We start from the raw sequence: 18,543 nt of genomic DNA on the forward strand, positions 1-18,543 counted from the left end.
TTTTTGTTTATTGGTGTTTAAATATAATTAGTTATTCTATTTAAAATGTATCTGCTCCTGAAATATAAAAACAATGAAGATTGGTATTTGAAATGACTGTTAATATATAATCGATTTGTAACCAACTGTACACAATTTCCAACAATAACACTTTTTTCGGGGGAAGAGTTAAGTTACATTTAAGTTCTTTTTTTTTCAATACATTATCAACTTCCAAATTTAAATAAAAAAAAAAAAAAAGTATTTCAATTTTCCACAAGATGGTGCTTTTTCCCAGGCCATCCAGTAGATAAAATAATTTACTCAGGACAATAACAGCAGCTTCTGACTCTGACCTTTTGTTTCAAAACACCTTTACAATATTTTAGCACAGTATTTTAGCTGTTACTGATACTTAACTATATTTTGGGAGGCATACAAAACATGTTTGATGTAATAATGTGTAATCAGATTCGTTTCCGTATTCGAAATAAAACAAACGTATGTTTTTTTGCGAACCTAAAATATGGTATGTCACAAATCAATCGGTTCCTCCATTATTTAAACTCCTTTTGGGATCTTGGAGGTACTTTGTGGCCGGCCGTGCTTCCACCGTGTTCATCCCAGCGCAGCCCATCCCTCTGTTGGCTTTGTGGGCGTGGTATGAGTTGGGAAAACAAACTGCAGATACTCTACGATACTTCCTCACCCTGCATCAGTTGAGTTTACCCGCGGCTCCTCGTCAGCTGGCAGTGCGTGTATCCCCAAGAGTCGACTTGCGCCTTTCTTTCTTTCCTCCCCAATTGTGGCTTTGCGCTGCGGTCGTTGCACACAGTTCCACCAGGAGGAACTGGCAACATCCCCGAACAGCACTTCTTTGATTTTTATCAAATGGGGGGAGCGGACTACACCAGCAGTGAGAGCCAAACGCCGACATCACTTTGAACAGACAAGCGATCAGGAGCCGTCATGTACTAGTGACAGACGTTCAGTTGTAGAGCAAGAAGAGACAGCACACCCTGGCAAACATGAGCGGCGGTGAAATCATCTTCCAAGGCTGGCTGAGGAAGTCACCACCGGAGAAAAAGCTGAGGAGATATGTGAGTGATCTTTACTTTCGATTAGTTTTTCTATGTTTATGAGTTTAGTTGAAACATGAGTCTGCGAGATTTCTCTCAGTCAAATTGCTGCTTTGTTCATATCTGCATCACAGTTAAGTGGTGTCAAACTCCAAAATTAAGAGCCCAGCTGTAGCAGGTGCACCCCACTCCCATCTGGACCTCTCCTCTATTTTATGACCCACGGGAGGCAAAACACTTTATCCTGGATTGTGAAATCGGCCTACAGCCTCAATCCAATTTAATTTAGAAATGTGTGTTAACATGAAAATGCATTTGCCAGGTTTTACATAGCCACCCGCTGTGGGGTCCAGTGACAACATGGTAGTAAGCCTGTGTAATACCCAGCAGCTGTCTATAATTTTGACTAAATCAGACACACATACAGACACAAACTGTCATTTGGCTCGGTCTGATCATTATGAGGTAATGTCTAATCAAGCATTGAGGTGCAGTTTTCATCTTGGCCAAGCTGACTCTGTCACAGCAATAGTAATAACTGCACAGCACTTGATAAGGCTTCATAAGCCAAAGCTGCTCGTCTCTTGCTGGGTGCTGGGCAGCGGAAAGGCTACAAATCAGATAATAGGATTTATGGAGGCAGATAGAACCATGAGACAATCTCCTATAAATACAGCTGTCCACTGTTTATGTATGGTGTTGCATTACCAGGCCTCTCTCTCCATGTTCCTACTAGCTGACTTTGCCATGATGTCATCTCTCCGTTTCATCTGGAAATCCATCCTTGGATGTCTTCAAATGTAGCCCCCCCCATTGTCCTGTCATTTCCTCATTGTCTTCCACTTAAAGCTGGCCAATGTTTACACAGAGACCACCATAGTCCTTATGGAACGGCAGCTGCAGAGGTACAGAGGGAAAAACTTTCCTAGTTCATAACAGTACTGTATAAACCAGTAGAATAAATGCTCACAAGGCATATTGGTGCTAAAATAATGGCCTTCCTCAGGCAAGAGAGCAGGCTCTCAGCCCTTCTCACCCTGAGCATAACCTATAAAACACTGCACACACACTGCACACAGTTTGAGCCAGAAAACAGTGTCATGAGATGGAGTGTACAGAACAGGCAGACTTGTGAATGCGATAATCTGTCCATCTGAAATTCCTTCCACTTAAAGTCAGGCTATGGACAATTGGGGCCATTTACTCACCAGTATTGCTGTCATCTGACATAGTTGACGTCCCATTGCAGAGGGATATTTTCAGATACTTCTTTCACATACCCGCAGACATTCCAGCCTGAAGGTGTCTTGTGTAGAAAGTTTGATTGGTCATTATATTGGAATGAGCTGAGGAGGTGTAAGGAATGTATTGTTTCAGAACTCCAATTTTAAACTCTTCAGTTAATACTGTTGGGCCTCTTTTGGGAGATTATTTGCTACAATTGTGTGTGTTTTAATCCGTAACAAGTTCTCCCCTGTCAATATTCCACCACTTTTTTCTTTTTAACACCAAAAAGTCCTCCCTAAGCCAGATGAGGCCTGTGTTTGTTAATCAGTAGTTGTTGATGTTGAAATGATTGCTCATTGGTTTCTAAAAAATGTGGCAAACACATATGTAGCGAAGAATCCCGCGCCTGGTTAGAAGAGAGTAAAAACTGATACTACCACCACAGGTCAGGCATGCAAATGATATGCAAAATCAGCAAGAAAACACTTATGGCAGTTGAAGCCTCAATGGCGCTGTGGGTGAAGACATGAGAAAACATGCTATGCTTAGTAACAAGTATGACGTGTCCTGGTTAAATGTTTGCTAATTTATTTACAAAAGCTATTAACTCTCAGCAGTGACTCACTGTTTTCTACATCAGCTCTTTGCTGGACAAACATCACTTGAAGAGTATAAACTCTCCATGCCCCCCCTAAACATGTGACAGCGGCGTAGCAGACGTGTGTAGCCCCTTTCACTCGCGCTGCATCTTCACAAGGAAAACAGTCGCGCTCTAATGTCCCAGTGCTGCTAAATGATTCACTTGGTCGAAATTTATCTCGTCTCAGGGGCTGATGGAGGCTTCAGAGGTGGGCCGTGTTTTATGGGCAGGTGGGAGTGGCCTGGTTGCTTTTGTTGAACAATGTCCAGAATAAGCAGAAAGAACATGAAAACAACTGACTAATCCAGCACTTACCCAGTGCCTCTTACAGAGTTCTGTCATGGCTATTTTACACATCACTGAGCATTCAGATAATTTGCTTCATCATGTCTCTTACAAACTATTTTATTTGTAGTCACTGCTTAATCTATATAATGATTAAAAATACTTGTGTCATTGACCTGTAATAATGAAAGGAATGCAAATCTGTCACCTTACCTGACATCCAATGATGACATATGCGCAATAATAACCATCAAGCACTTAGAATAGTTATTTTCCTGCTCAATATGATTCATACATGCTGCGTGTCATTCTGTAAACAAATTAATTCCTGTTCTCAGGTTGGGATCAGGCTTCTGTTGGCTAGACCCTCCCATTTGCCGTTGTTGTATGACATCACAAAACGTGTCTGTTCATATGCAGTAAAGCATTGCCACATTCCACTCGGATCATATCGGCAAGGTGATAGCTGCAGCTACAGCTCTCTGACTCTGCCACTTTCTACCAACTTTACCGTCTTGCCCTTGCGGATGGTACATCCAAGAGAGAGGAAGAGAGGTGGGGGGGAGGCAGTGAGTTTTTAAGGCGGACATGGTGGAGCAGCAGTGTGTCCCACTGTCAGCTGCCGGGTCTTCTGTTGTTTTGCAGAGGGGCTTTGGGAAGTCCTTGCCCTCAGAGGTCAACGGAGAACGCCTCCCAGTTCCTGCTTTGACAGACACCCAGCGCTCACACAGACATTTTCCTTGTTCCACTTTATCTGTGGGACCTCAAAAAGGCCTTTGCCCAGAAGCTACATAACTGGGGTGGCTTTATGTAACTGTGATATCAAAGTGAGATTATTGTATCATTGTTGGACATGTATGGCTAATAGAAACCTTGTGATGGACAGAAAGCTAAAGCCTTCGATCCTTTTCATTGTTGGTTAATCTGTTGACTGTTTTTTTAACATTGCAGGTCTCTTATAAACATATCAATCAATCATATTCCACTTTTAAGAGGCAGGAAACAGAGAACGTATTAAAGTTTGTATTGAGCTTAACTAGTATCTCTTATCAAATGTGTTGCTAATACATTTTCTAAGATGAACCTTTTTTCAGCCACGATGTGAAACAAATGAATGTATAAAAGTCATAGTTGTTTGTCACACAATTATACTTTACTCCACCTTTTGACATCCATTCTTTCCCATTCATTGTGAAAATCCCAGGGTGGCCTTGTTTGAACCTTTGTCAAAATATCCTGTCCTTTGCCATGAACTTTGGTTTAGTGTGTGTGTTTTCTGCCCAAAAATTAATTATTGCAGCACTAGCAGATGCCAGACTTCCTCTGGATGGTACCTACAGGAAGTGTTGTGACAGAGGCCCCATGACAGGGAAAGAAATTAATATGGTCTGTGAGAATATAAATGTATTTTCATCTATCATCTGATCTTAAAATCCTGCTCTTCTCAAGGAAATTAGATCCCATTGATTTTCCTCTTGTCATTTTGACCAGCAGCAGAGAGATAGTTAAGTTCACATGAGTGATGGTTTTATTTAACTGTGCTTAAAATACAAATAATGAGTCATACTACAACTACATGGGTTGTAAACCTCGGACCAAAATAACTTATGGGATTATTCCATTCCTATTTAAAACCCTCTGCTGTTACAAATGATCACAGCTCAGCTGAGCATTGTAGGACACCCTAAACAAATAGTTATTTTGTATCTACAACATGCAGTTTGGTAATATCCTGACTAAACAGCAGTATAAAAAGGTCACTGATCATGGATAAAGTATATGATTTGTGTGTCACACAAGCAACGTAGTGTGCTACCATTAGGTTGTTGCACTGCCTGTTTCTTCTGAATGAAAATAAATCTAGTCTCTGCTCTGTTGATAAGATCCAAACACGCAATCATTTACAGGAATCATACTACCAGCTTGTACATTTTAGTGGCTTATGTCATGTGACTGTCATTGAGTTGGCCCACTCAAGCAATGGGCTTTGAAAATGTCAGTCAGTAGGAATGCCTTTTGGCCTTCCACACAGCAGCATACAAGGAAATAAATGTGAGAATGGTAACAAAAACCATTAATAAGGGCAAAAGATTTAAATTTATTTTCAGAAATATGAATTCTAGCTGAGTTAGCGCTTGTTGAAAGCTAACTAATGTTCTTTTTTTAGCATTATTTAGCACACTTGTTCTTATTTACCAACGTCTTGCTTCACTCTGGAAACAGTTGCTCAAACCACGCCTCTCTGATGCCCTTGAGCAACTCTGTAGGAGCAGGTTCAGTTTAGATACAGCCTGATAGTATATGGTAGAGAACAGGAAACTCTGGTGTTTTTATAGCTCATATACACCTAAAAATTACAATTAAGATAAACAAACTTTCGCACATGGCATTTACAGAATGTAGTTTGCAATAAACTGTGAAATACTTGTAAGAAGGACAATGTGTTATTGCCTTATTACAGAATATAGGCAGTGATATTTATAAAAGCGTCCGTGCCACCTTCAGTGGGGACTATTTTCTTCCCAGAAACATCCTGGTCTTGCTGTTTTGTGAAGCAGGACTTCGATAAAGCCTGACTAATGTCTTGCTTGTTCATTATTGGTGATCTATATGTTTTTACATAACATTGGTTGGAATTAGCCAATGAATGTATCACTCATAGGGCAAGTAGTTTATTCATGAGATAAAAATAACTTGTTTTTGCACCTTAAGAAATGTACTGTTTGACTTTGCTCAATACCCTTAGACACGTTCTTCAAGTGAATTGGGAGTTGATTGTCTGGGCCTGTTAGCTACACGTAAGCCTGATGTAAGTCATGGTGGAATCTGATTTTAACACAAGCATATTGCTACATTAAGATGATGTCATGTGTTTTTGATCAGGTGAATCACTTGCCTTGTTGCAATAGTTTGTAGGAGTTGAAAATGTGTAAACAAAGAGCCTTGCGACTAAGGTTGTGGTATACCTGTAGGTGGTAACATTAGTCAGAAGGAAAACAGCCACAAGCATGCACATGCTTCTCTGTATAGCAGTGATAATCATTTGATTCAGTAAACAGTGATACAATAAGAATGTAGAAGAAAATGAATTGCATCTCCATAATTGGAATATGTTTTGGATCACTTAACTTCTTTACATGCTTAATTTTCTTTAAATATTAACACAGCTTAGACCCCTTAATTCTCTGTAGATCCAGACAGTGATGAGTCATTACTGCCCAGATATAGGAATTTAAATTCCTTACTTCTGAAATTCAGTTAAGAATAAAGTCTGAGTAATGTAGCTAGCGTACAAATAAAGACTTCACTGGAACAAAGTGAGACAAAATAACACAAAGTCATTTAAGTTTAGAAGAGACAGTGATGCAGATAGCTGATCTGTGTGTCTAGTTGCATTCACTGATAGGCACCATCGAGGTACAAAACCCCAAAATATAAACAGCTGAAGTGTTGGTCATTAAGTAATCTAAATGTTATAGTCTGCAACCCTCCAATATTCACTCAAACTTGTGATTGTGATTGTGTTGAGCCATGACAAACACATATCCTTTCTAATTTTGTTAATTTAGCAATTTCTTTGAGCCATTCAATTTTTTTCATTTAGTTTAAATCAGAAAGAGATGATCCCGGGTATGCCTTGACTTTTACACAAACAACAGCATGGGGAACGGTGTATGAAGAAAGGATGATTTTACAGTGACTTCAGAAATCAACAAAAAATAATTAACTACTTGCAATTCTGTCTTTTGCGTTAACAATACCCCTGAAATGAGCTGATCATTTACTTCGACTAAAACAGTGATTGCTATTGCAGTGTGCCACTTAAATGGATGCACTTGAATTGCGGTTAGTTGTCTTTAATAAAAATTTACTGATCAATCAACGTACAAATGTCAAATTGTAAATTTTCCCTCTGTGGGACGAAAAAAGGTATTCTGATTCTGATGAAGTGTGCCAATTATTGTTTTAACTTCCTTGAGCAATGACAAAACTAATAATACAAACATTTGTAAATGAGTTCAATATCAAATTTCAAATCACTAAACTACAGTGATGGATACATTAATATTGTCTGCATGCAAATAGATGACAACCACTGTCATTTTTTGGATGGTGTGTGCCTGGTGAGCTCCTGGTACCTGTTATATTTTCCACTGACATCCACACAAGATCCTGAATGCAACAGTGGCTGACTTTAATTACGCACACAGATTGGTGTGGCTCTTTGATGTGCTGCAGGGCTGTCGTGTGCGACAAAAATAACGTCCAACTTTTACCTTAAACCTATGTCAACATTTTGGTTCTGAAGAGGCTGTTTCAGAGACTTTACCCCCAATTTAATAATTGTGTTTTACATCTAAAGCCACATTGGTTGCAGTCAGAGAGACTAAGAGATGCTCACAGATCGTCCTCCATACACAGACATGTATGAGTCGCAGCAGATGGCGGAGGCAGGGGAAGTAACACAAAGAGTTCTGATTAAAGATAATGCTCCCCGTTAGTCAAACTGTCAGGGCGGGCTCACACTAAATAAGCCAAGCTTTTTCTCTGGTACGGAGACATGGCGAGAGATTACTCATTTTCCTAATGATGGAAGTGTTCGACTGCACATTGAGGCTGATTATATCTACTGAGAGCTTTGAGAGGTTGTTTTTCATAGGAGGCGCAACACATTTTGCACATCGCTGCGCCGGTGAACTGATTGAATGAGCACTGCAGTTGCCAAATGCAGCATCCCTCTTTATCTTCATCACACCTGTAGGATGGAGCTTTCCATTACAGGCATATGATGGCATTGTAGGTGGAGTCGTATTACCTATAATGTCGTGAAAGCTGAACCAAATGAGGCTCTATTCTACATGCATTAAAAGGGTTTGCAAAGCTGAGGTCTTGTTAAAATGATAATTCTATGCATGAGGGAAACATAAGGAGTGTTCCTACCATGTCTGTTTTGGTGCTCCATGGCTAACCTCCCACCTTCTTTATTAACACACAAGAATTTATGGGCCTGTTAGGGTCTTATCTGCATGTGTTATGTCTTTTAGCTGTCGGCCTTCCAAGGTCAGTGTTTTGACTATTGGGAAACCTGAGCAGGTTGATTTAAATCGCAACGGTGCCTTGAAGCATCCGTTGGATATAATGGCTGTAGTTTAAAACTCTCACCAATCCTGTTTAACATCTTTTTAATGTTTACATCTCCGGGTACACAGATGGGTCAGAGTCATGTCCGACCCAGGAGCATCTGGATCTCCTCACCACTGGAGACAGATACTGGGCTGGAGCTGCCGAAAATGCAAAACGGCCACACAATTTTTGCACACTGTCGGACTCCTGTTTTGTTTGTGAGTTGATCTTATTGGAAATGCTTCAGAACCGTGTGTTATAAAGCTTGTCTAGGACAGCTGTCTGCTTAACATCTCGCTCCGAGCCGAGATAGGGAGCCCTGTGTAAACTGTAGGACTTTCAAGGAAATGCTCCATGCTCTCTCATGTCCATTCGGAGTTTATTTAAGCTCTCTGTTACATAAACCGATGTCATGTAAATACTGATTTATGACACCCATCAAGTGCAGAGAAGAAGGCAAGCATATCTCTAGTTAATTAGCTCAGGAACTCCTTGAAGGAATTTCTTAAAAGTTGGCACAAACAAGGATGAACTGATTAGACATTGGTTGTCAAAGGTCAAATGCAAGGCCCTAATCCTAGGTCAGGGAAAGCTCGGAAAGCATTACTATGCAAATGTTAGAGGTGTTTGTGTGCCCTGTGAATGGCCATTTTTCCAATGAAACTGCATTGCATTGCCTCACTTGCTGAAACTCCCATCTGTTCATGGAATGTTGGCTGACGTGTCACGCAGCTATTGATCAGGACCACGTAATCAGCTCTCTGTCGTAATTGTCTGCTGCAGCGCGTCAAGCTTTGTCCTCTCTCCCCTTTAACATTGATCACAAGTGTTAAGGCGCTCACTCATACGATCATGGCTGTTATTGCACTCCTAACTATTAGTTCTTGCACGATAAAGAGGTCCTCCTCTCTGCTGTTCTTTTGCTTTGAGGTGTTGTTTTGTAAAGATGAAAATCTTATTCAGGCACCAGAAGGGCTAAGAGAAAAAAGTTACTGATGTGCTAAATATTCCTCTTTTGTTCTTTTCTAAGTTTGAGAAGCTACGAAACAGCACCCACATAGAATAAATGTGGGATGAATGCATTACAGGGAATTCTTGTAGGCGGGCTATGTCTGCTGTCCTAATTTAGAACCAGTAATCATCCTGTGTGTGAAATGAAAAGCTGTATGATGCTAACTTATGAGCAGTTGGTCCTCTCTTTTATTTGGTTTATTTTACAACCTTTTAAAAACATGTTACAAGGGAAAGTCACTATATACATATTGTAGGTTTAGATGGGTATTTTAAAGATAAGTATTTAAAACTAACGTTGTTTTCCATATCTTGTGATAGATGCAGAACTCATAGCTCTTCTTGTAAATATTTTCAATAAACACAGGTTAAAAGAACAAAATCCAATGTTCAAAGATGGTTAAAGTTGTAAAGCTTCAGAATATATGAAATATAATAGTGGGACTCCTATTTAGCTGAAATTTGATACTACATCCCCAACCACTTTTCCTCCCCCTCTTATTTTCCTTGATGCTCAGTCCCATCCCTTAGAAGCCCACCAGTGGGACCACTGAGAACACTGATGGGATCCCTCTCACTTCACCTTTTACTATAATTACGCAGTAATGGCCCGGCACTAGTGCATTTGTTTCATGCAGTCTCATCACTGTGTGTGTGTGTGTGTGTGTGTGTGTGTGTGTGTGTGTGTGTGTGTGTGTGTGTGTGTGTGTGTGTGTGTGTGTGTGTGTGTGTGTGTGTGTGTGTGTGTGTGTGTGTGTGTGTTGGAGCAATGTCGCCCAGATCAAACATGTTGCCCGAGGCCTCTATTCTGACGGCAGCCAAGCATTCAGTGTCACAAAAGGTAAAACGCCCTGCTGCAACACCTGACCTTTACAAAAATAATGGTAATGGATGAAAAAAAATGTACACAAACTGTACAGCAGCTTCACAGTGTCAGTGTTTGTGCAGCTGTGTAGTGTGTGTACTGCAGCAGCAGGTAAAGCAGAGGAGGCAGAGTCACAGACAACTACCTGCTGTCTCCTCCTCTCCTGTTCTAATAGGAGGAGAGCATACATGTTTAGTTTGGATGTATGCTCATTTAAAAACATGTGGACTGATACTTATCAACCCGCCTGTTGACACAGCCTACTACTACACAAACACTGTGTGTTGCTCGATTGCTGTAAAAGGCACACCTTGGATAATTGTTTAGGCCACAACCATCCCCAAGTTCATTAGTCAATGTTACTAGGACAGCAGAGTGATGAGTTGTGTTCAAAGACACGCGACTGGGCTTGTTTTTACAGTGTTGAATTAGATATGTGCAAATAAAGTGAATGACTGCCGTGATCTATAAGCTGTTGCTGTGTTTCTATCTCCTAAGCTGTTGTGTAGAGCCTTGGAGAACTATCAACACATACCAGAAAATTGTATCCCCTTTGTATGATTGTTTTCCCAGTATCATTGTTGTGAAGTCAAAAATAGAACAAAACATGTTCTACTTATCAACATGCAAAGAAACAAAAGGATTTGGCAAGAAAAAACGTTTTGATCCTATTTTTAGAAGTGAACTTGCTCAAGAGGTTGTTTTTTGTGGATTTGTTATTAGAGGTTTTCCTTCCCAGTCCTCTAAAATAGCTGCAGACGTGTTCTCCTTTGTACTCCACTGTAGTCTCTCAGGACATGGGAGACTCAGTTAGAACAAGGTAAGATCAAGCCTTTATGAGGTTATTGGATCGGATGGAAGGGACTAAACAATGTGCGCTCATAGACACGGATGGCTGCTCTTCTTCTTGGAGAGCTGCAAGCACTGGCAGACCATTTATTCTACAGTTTAGACCCTGACAGTATAAAAAGCAGAGTTTTAAAAACACTCTGAGGAAGTTTTCACAAAGATCTCTTTTTGTTATATAGGATTTTTTTTTTTTTGCTTAATGAGGTTATAGTTTTGTTCTGCTCAGATTTGACCTCTATTTGACTTTGACCTCTAGAGCATGAGTCAATAGCAGGGAGTTCCCACATGCCCTGTGATGTTGGCAGCTCATGAACATAATATTGTATAAGTTTAGGGTGTGAGTGGTTGCTCACAGTCAGTGGTTCAATGGACCAATGCAGTTGTTAACAGTGGCAGGGCATCTCAGCTGAGGCCCCCCCCCCCTGGAAAAGTGATGCTGCTTAAACCAAAGCTATGAGGGGGAGGGGAAATTTGGAGAGCCGGGAGAGTTCAGCCTAGTTTTAAAGCTTCAGCGCTCACTTCCCAGCACTTAGACAGTGATCGATGGGCTTAGACATGCTCTGTAGGACAGGCGGTGGGTGGGTAACCTCATTTTGTTGTGTCCTCCTCCCCCATGATTTACTTCGACGGCGAAGTTTGCTCAAATTTGAAAGAGTTCATGAAATAGAAAGAGAGAGAGAGAGGGATGAGGGGCTATACTGCCAGTTAAGTTGTTGATTGGAAATGCAACACGCAACACTTCTGTGAGGAGCTTGGCAGTGTGATGAAGGGAAACATTGTTTAACCCTCTCATTCAAAGACCAAGCTGTAAATACACTTGTTCCCAAATTAGGCTGCAACTACATTTCCCGTGGAAAATACACTTTCTATTTTTAGAATGATAAGGCCTACTAAATGATTTGTCTTTGGTCCGCGGTGGAGAGCTGTGGCTGTCCTGGGTTAATACGCTGGCCGCAGTTAAAAGATGCCAGGAATAACCCAGCAGGGTCGCACTGACCTCTTGAAACTGGGCAGCGCTCCAGGTCTCAATTAAGTGATGCTCTCTCCTTCCAGAAAAGGCAATAATATTTTAATGGGGTTTGCAAGAGTTATAGCTGTGCATGGTGTAATGGCACAGAACCAAAGAACTTTACAGACCTGATGGAGGAAATGCAGTTTATTTCTTTGAAGGCGTAAGATGAATATCTGGTATTTTTATGAAATAAGGAAGTTCACACTCCAAGATTCAAGATTCAAGAAGCTTTATTTATCCCGAGGGAATCATTTAGAAAGAAGCTTCATATTTGAAATCTGTTCGCCCACATCCTTTACTAATGTAAACTGCAACATTATTACCACCTCCCATAGTGAAAATTGACCTCATACATCTTCACAGCTCATCAGATAGAGCCTGATTAAACTTACTGAATCTGCAACTGCAGTGGTAGGGTATACATACTGCTTCCTGCTATTATCAGTGTATCGTTCTGACAGAAAATAAAAATGAAAAAGTCATATACCTGTGGAGCTTTTCAGCTACACAGGAGATAAGATCACAATCTGCACTTCCTGGGGAAAAAAAGAAAAAATATGTTGCTGCCTTTATTCTTTTTACTTCTTCTCAGAGGAAAAATAAACATTTTGGAAGCGTGTACAAATATATCCATATTAGTGTGACAGAGCACCAGTTTGCACAGTACAAGGAAGCTGAAACCTAAACATCAGAGGTAATAACTTGATGAATAAAAATGATGTATGCCACTTTCAAAGAAGATTAGAAATATCTCATTTGAGAAGCACAGGAGCGATGCCATGAAATCCGTTTTCTGCCCTGTGTTTATGCATCTGTCTGCTTTGAGGGGGTGTGGGGTAGCTAGCCTTGCAGCAGTGTCTGTGTTGATGGAGAGAGAGGGGGCCTGCAGGATCCTGTGTGTCAGCAGCCTGCATGTGAGAGACATTGCCTGGCGGAAGTGCATCACTGGCAGATGTCCAAAACCCCCCCTTTACTCCCCCTCTCCCTTCCTGGTCTATCTTCCTCTTTTGTCTCTGAGCACGGAAAACACAGAGGCCCTTTAAGACAGTTACTGGGAAAACATAGGGAGGCTACTATTCTTCCTTTATGCTGTTTCCAGTTGACAAACGCAACAGTGGTCTTATTTTTGTGAAGTCAACAAGTTACTTTTGTAGTTTTTTTTTGCTGATGCATCATAATTGTGTGTATTGTTGGACTGCTGCTGCCTTTCATGTGGTTATGACAAGGAGCGTTTATTTACAGTTTAGAGGCAACTTCAGTGACACAGTCACACACAGATGTGGGTCAGTGTTGATTGGAGCAACGAAGTGTCATTCACCACTTCTGGATGAGGGTGGAGCCTGCAGTCTCATAATGAAGTTGTCATGGAGGAGATCTGCTTCTGTCTTAGCTCACAGAGGGATCTCAGCACAGGAAATACGTTGGGAGGGGGTAAACACCTGCTGCCTCCCCCCGCAGCCTCCAACACACACACACCAACCACACACAACCACATGCGTGCTAAAGCACAGTAACCTTCTCAAGTAGGCAGACTTTAGTTTCCCTGTTTGATCAACAGTTAACATCACAACCCAGTTCAGCGGTTGAGTGCGTTGCCAAGGTAACATTCTGTATCAGATAGAGTAGGAAAGTAAACAGATCTATTGTTTAGTATTTTAAATGCAGATAAACAAAAGCATCATTCTCCATCAACACATGATTTAGATTTTCTGGCTCACAGGGTCAGTCTTGTACTTACAATTTATTCCCATTTCACAGGCATGGAAGAAACGCTGGTTCATACTCCGCAGCGGCCGCATGAGTGGTGACCCTGATGTTCTTGAGTACTACAAGAACGACCACTCCAAGAAACCCATTCGGGTCATCGACCTGCACTGCTGCGAGCAGGTTGACGCCGGCCTGACCTTTAAGAGGAAGGAGTTCCAGGACAGCTTTGTGTTTGACATCAAGACCTCAGACCGCACTTTTTATCTCGTAGCTGAGACTGAGGAGGAGATGAACAAGTGGGTCCGCTCCATCTGCCAGCTGTGTGGGTTCAACCAGTCAGACGACAACCACGGTAGGAAACCCTGACTGTGCTTGCTGCTCTTTCCACCTGCCACTGTTTTCATTTATCTCTCCGCCATCTCCCTTTTTAAAACATAATAACATCTCGAATCAGCTTAAATTACCTAACAAGTCAATTCATCAAGATTGCTTTAATAATAGCAGTCTTTGTGTCAGGGAAGCTTATAAATCTGCTTTTGTGTTTACTGCTGTAACTGTTACAGTACTTAGTTTGCACAGTAAAATCTGTTCCGATATGATAATAAGTAGTACTGAAAGGATAATTAAATTAAATTATTTTTTGTCCAACAATAAATAAGGGACACAATTGGTCAATTAGTTACACAAGTCATATCAAGGAAAACACTTGCTGGCTTTGTTTACCATTATGAATGATTACCTTTCTTCTCTGTTTTACATTTAGTAGAATAATTACATTAAAGGTTTTATTAAAATGTAGTAAAATGTAAAAACCAATAGACAGTTTGACAGAAAAAACAACAACATGCAATTAGAGGACACAAATCAATTCCCGATCATTTTGTAGAATGAATACTATATAGTATATTGTACAGAATATAATAAGTAAAACAATATAATATAATTTGTGAAAAAAAAAACATCTTTACTGAATCAATACAATGTGTTTTGGTGTTTAAGGCATGCAAGCAGTGCAAAACAACATCTAGGCTAATAACTCCTTCCTAAGTCTCCCATTGTGCCTTTTTGTTCGTGTTATTTGGAACAGCTTGCATCTTAGTTTTCACAAAATGTGCAGCAGAGGTACAGCCACATGATATCATTGGCAATTGTTTTTTTCCCTCTTTGTTATTTGAGAGAGTGGAATGGGAACATCCCTGCCAAATAAATGGACACGGTGTCGGAGAGTGTTATTGATTTTTCTCTTCATTTGTTATGTTAAAGAAAGGGTCCGCTCTCTGCCTGTTGTTTCCAGGATGGGAATTCTCATTCTTGATTTTGGCCATTTTAAAAGTCATTAGCAGATACAGAGGGGACAGTTTGGTTTTGTTTTCCCACAGCTTCTGATTTAAATATTTTGTGCATGAGAAAGTCTTGTTTTCCTCTTGGGTTTGCCAATGATTTTTTTTAAAAGCTTGTCGAATTAAAGTGCCAAATAGACAACTCATGTAAATGACAGCATGTTTATGCAGTAATGTTCTTATGTAAAACGGCTTCTGTCTGAGAAGAGCAATTCTGTGATCCTTAAATTTGTCTTAATTGTCTGAATCACACTCTACTAGTATCTCTTGCGATTTAAAAGAAAATGAATGATAGTGATGCAGACGCCTCTCCTTCTAAGCAGCAGTAAGTGAGTTCTTGCATGCATCTTTATATCATACATTAGAAAATTACTACGAATATTCAGTAGAGCCACAACGATTAGTCTATCAACAGAAACAATATTTCTGTTTTCTGATGATATATTTTACCCTTTTTAAAGGGTTTTCCCTTTCCTGTAGTGTGGTATATAGGTTTTTGTGGATGTAAATGGTCTGGAAAGACTAAAATCGGAAGTTCCCTCCAGAGGGAGTTTCATAACGCAATGACATCACTCTGTAACACTCAAGCTTTTATTGGCTAGTGCTTAAACACATTGCACGTGATAGGCTAAGGTTCGGGTACATCTCTAGGTGGTTGACCAGTCACAACCAAGCCAGCGAGCTAACCAATCAGAGCAGACTGGGCTCTGGTTTCAGACAGAGGGTGAAAAGAGGTGCTGCAGCACAGGAAATATGAGAAAAATAAAGAGCTTTTTGAACATTAAAGCATGGAGACATGTTACAGTAGAGACACAAAATACAAATATGAACCAGAAAATGAGCATAAAAGGGCCCCATTAATGGTAAGTATTTTTGAAGAAATGTAAAAAAATAGTTGTCAGGCTCTCTTATGACATTTTCCAGATTATTTCTGTTTATACATATTAAGCTGACTTTCTTTGGGTCTTGGGTATTTTAAGACCCCTCTTTTGGTAATTGTATAAACCGTGAATCAAGAAAGAAATCAGCAGACTAATAAATAATGAAAAACATAATTAGTTGCACCCCATATCAGTATAGGGTGTGTTTTCATGAGTTTGTAAAATATACTCTTCACATATTCTTCTTTCATCCAGATTGAGCTCATGATGTTGTTTTCCCGGCATCTGGCAGCTGGTGGACGTTAATCATGTGCACATGGTTGATCATCTGCAACATGCAATATGTCCAGGTGTGAAATAAAAACAGCTGTCTTATATTTCTCACATTAGGAGGGGATAACCCTGCTACAAGTTCAACAACTAGCGAGGTCTTGTTATGAATCTCAAACTGTATAAACTGTAGCCAGCGGGGTGTGGCTGGGAGAATGGGTGGGGGGACTGAGAGGGTTTATGTCATCACAGCTGCATTAGTGACACAATATCTTGATCAAGAGACTTCATTTAATGTGTCTTTCGTGTTTTTGAGAAATCGCTGTGTGTGTTCATCTAAATGTATTTATCATACTCTATTTTAGTATTTGTGCATCATAACAGGGCTTTATCGCTTGTTATTACCTCTACTTGTGCTATCTTTTTCTATGAAAAACCACTTGCAGCTTATTCCAAGCAAAATCATGATTCTCAGCATTAATTATGCCAACACTTTTGACAAGCATTCAAAACCAAAACTAATACCTTCTTCAAATGTTTCAAAGCTCTAGAGAGGCATTCATTAAATCTTATGCTACTCTTATAAGACGTAAAGTTCCATTGCTCCTATGCAACTTAATTTATTTAGATGCCTAAGTAGTAGAAGTGGTTCTAAATTCCATGTGTGCAGCTGAATAGTGAGCAAAACCAGTGGAAATGTAGATGTTATTTTCTCATGTATTTGTTCCTCAAGGGAATAGCTGCTTGATTTACCACTGGCTCTCTATTACATCATTACTGCTGTCTGAATTATGTGAAAAAGCAAGGACTTTATTTAGAGAAAGCCATGAATTTGAGTTGGTTAATAAAACCACTCCGAGCTGACCCACTGCTGATCTGAAACGATCTGAAACAAGCTGATTGTGTTTGTTCTGATGCTCATACACATTCCTTCTACTTGCCGGTGTCTGCTTGTTTCTGCTTTCCATCTTGAACAAACTAGACATTTTCTTATTGGTCAACACTTACTTTCTATGGAAACATTTTTTTTGCCTGACAGGAATTTAGGGCAGTGTCTTTCCTAGGAATAAGTTGTTGAATGTTATGCAATTACATGCTTCTCTTCTCTTGCCTGCTACCCTGCAGATCTAGATAGTATTTTTTTTTCTCACACAAGTGGAATAATACCGCTAAGCTGAAACCACCTATTATATAATAATCAAAAAATAACTTTTGATTATTACAAGAGCAAGTGATTCTTCTCTAATAGCCCAAAACCTCAAAGTATCCTATAATGGATTAACAATGAACAATAAACAACATCCTTTAGCTGTTGTTAGCTGCCTAGGACAGATGCTTGGGGAACCAACTGTACCAATAATTCAATGACTTGAATTAAGATGTTGGGAGTCTCGATTGTTCCACAGTTGTAAACACATGTCTTCATTGCTGAATAACCTTATAGATCAGTTTTCTAAGGATCAACTCATCAAGTGACCGACTAAGTATTAAACGTCCTTTGAGTGTTGAACAAAGCCGTGTACATGTGTAAAAAAAAACTAATACAACTTACTGCAGTCAAATGGAAATAAATTACATTTTTGACAACACAAACATTTTTTCAGTGCTTTTTCCCAATCTAACCTGAAAAAACTACCAGGCCAGTGAATAAAAATGTGTATTGAGGCTGACATTGATGTCGATGTCACTGACAATTTGTGTGACTGTAAGATATAGAAATAAGAGTATGTGTGAGAAGGAGACTCCCTGCGTGAATCAGTAATCCTTCCACGACATCTCTGATCTTGCTCTTTGAGTCTGTGAACACAAAGCGCTCGTGGAGCAGAGCCACAGTTTCACACCAGCAACACATTAACTTTAACACACTGAACTTTTATCAGTTGATACAGAATCCTGTACTTGTTGGTTAAGTGATTTTGGTTTGATGAAGTGACTCAGTTACTTTGAAAACATTCAGAGCAAACAGAGGATAACTGTTCACAAAGATCTTTAAGAAGGTAAATATATTTTGTGGGTTTTCCTCTTGGCAGACATCTGCCGATCTGTGCCTGTGTGTCACCTAACAGACTGGGAATTCCCTTTCAGAAAAAAAACAAAACCATGTTCTGAAAAACATGAGAAGTTACTTCCTCTTATGGAAAGTACACTATCTTACTGAGACAAACAGAAGACGACACACAAATGGCAAGTTAAGCAGAACCATGTTAGTTTTCATACAAAGCCAGACAGGGGGAGTAAACCAGACCACTGGGTGTCTGCAATTAATATTGATGT

General features: G+C 40.0%; 1 protein-coding gene across 3 annotated transcripts in view; it reads left to right on the top strand.

Moving 5' to 3' along the window:
* The first annotated feature begins 680 nt into the window (after positions 1–680).
* The window catches only part of gab2 (GRB2-associated binding protein 2), a 34,184-nt gene continuing 16,321 nt past the window's right edge, over positions 681–18,543 (top strand). Inside the window, exons 1-2 of one of the 3 annotated variants that reach the window (XM_063906723.1) lie at positions 681–1,079; positions 13,830–14,130. In XM_063906723.1, the coding sequence (XP_063762793.1) occupies positions 1,008–1,079; positions 13,830–14,130 (373 nt within the window). In that variant the 5' untranslated portion in view covers positions 681–1,007. Of the gene's footprint in view, positions 1,080–13,558; positions 13,672–13,829; positions 14,131–18,543 lie in introns of those variants that run through there. The other 2 variants (XM_063906722.1, XM_063906724.1) reach the window with 2 other exon arrangements.

The sequence above is a fragment of the Eleginops maclovinus genome, chromosome 18, assembly GCF_036324505.1.
Source record: "Eleginops maclovinus isolate JMC-PN-2008 ecotype Puerto Natales chromosome 18, JC_Emac_rtc_rv5, whole genome shotgun sequence".
NCBI lineage: Eukaryota > Metazoa > Chordata > Actinopteri > Perciformes > Eleginopidae > Eleginops > Eleginops maclovinus.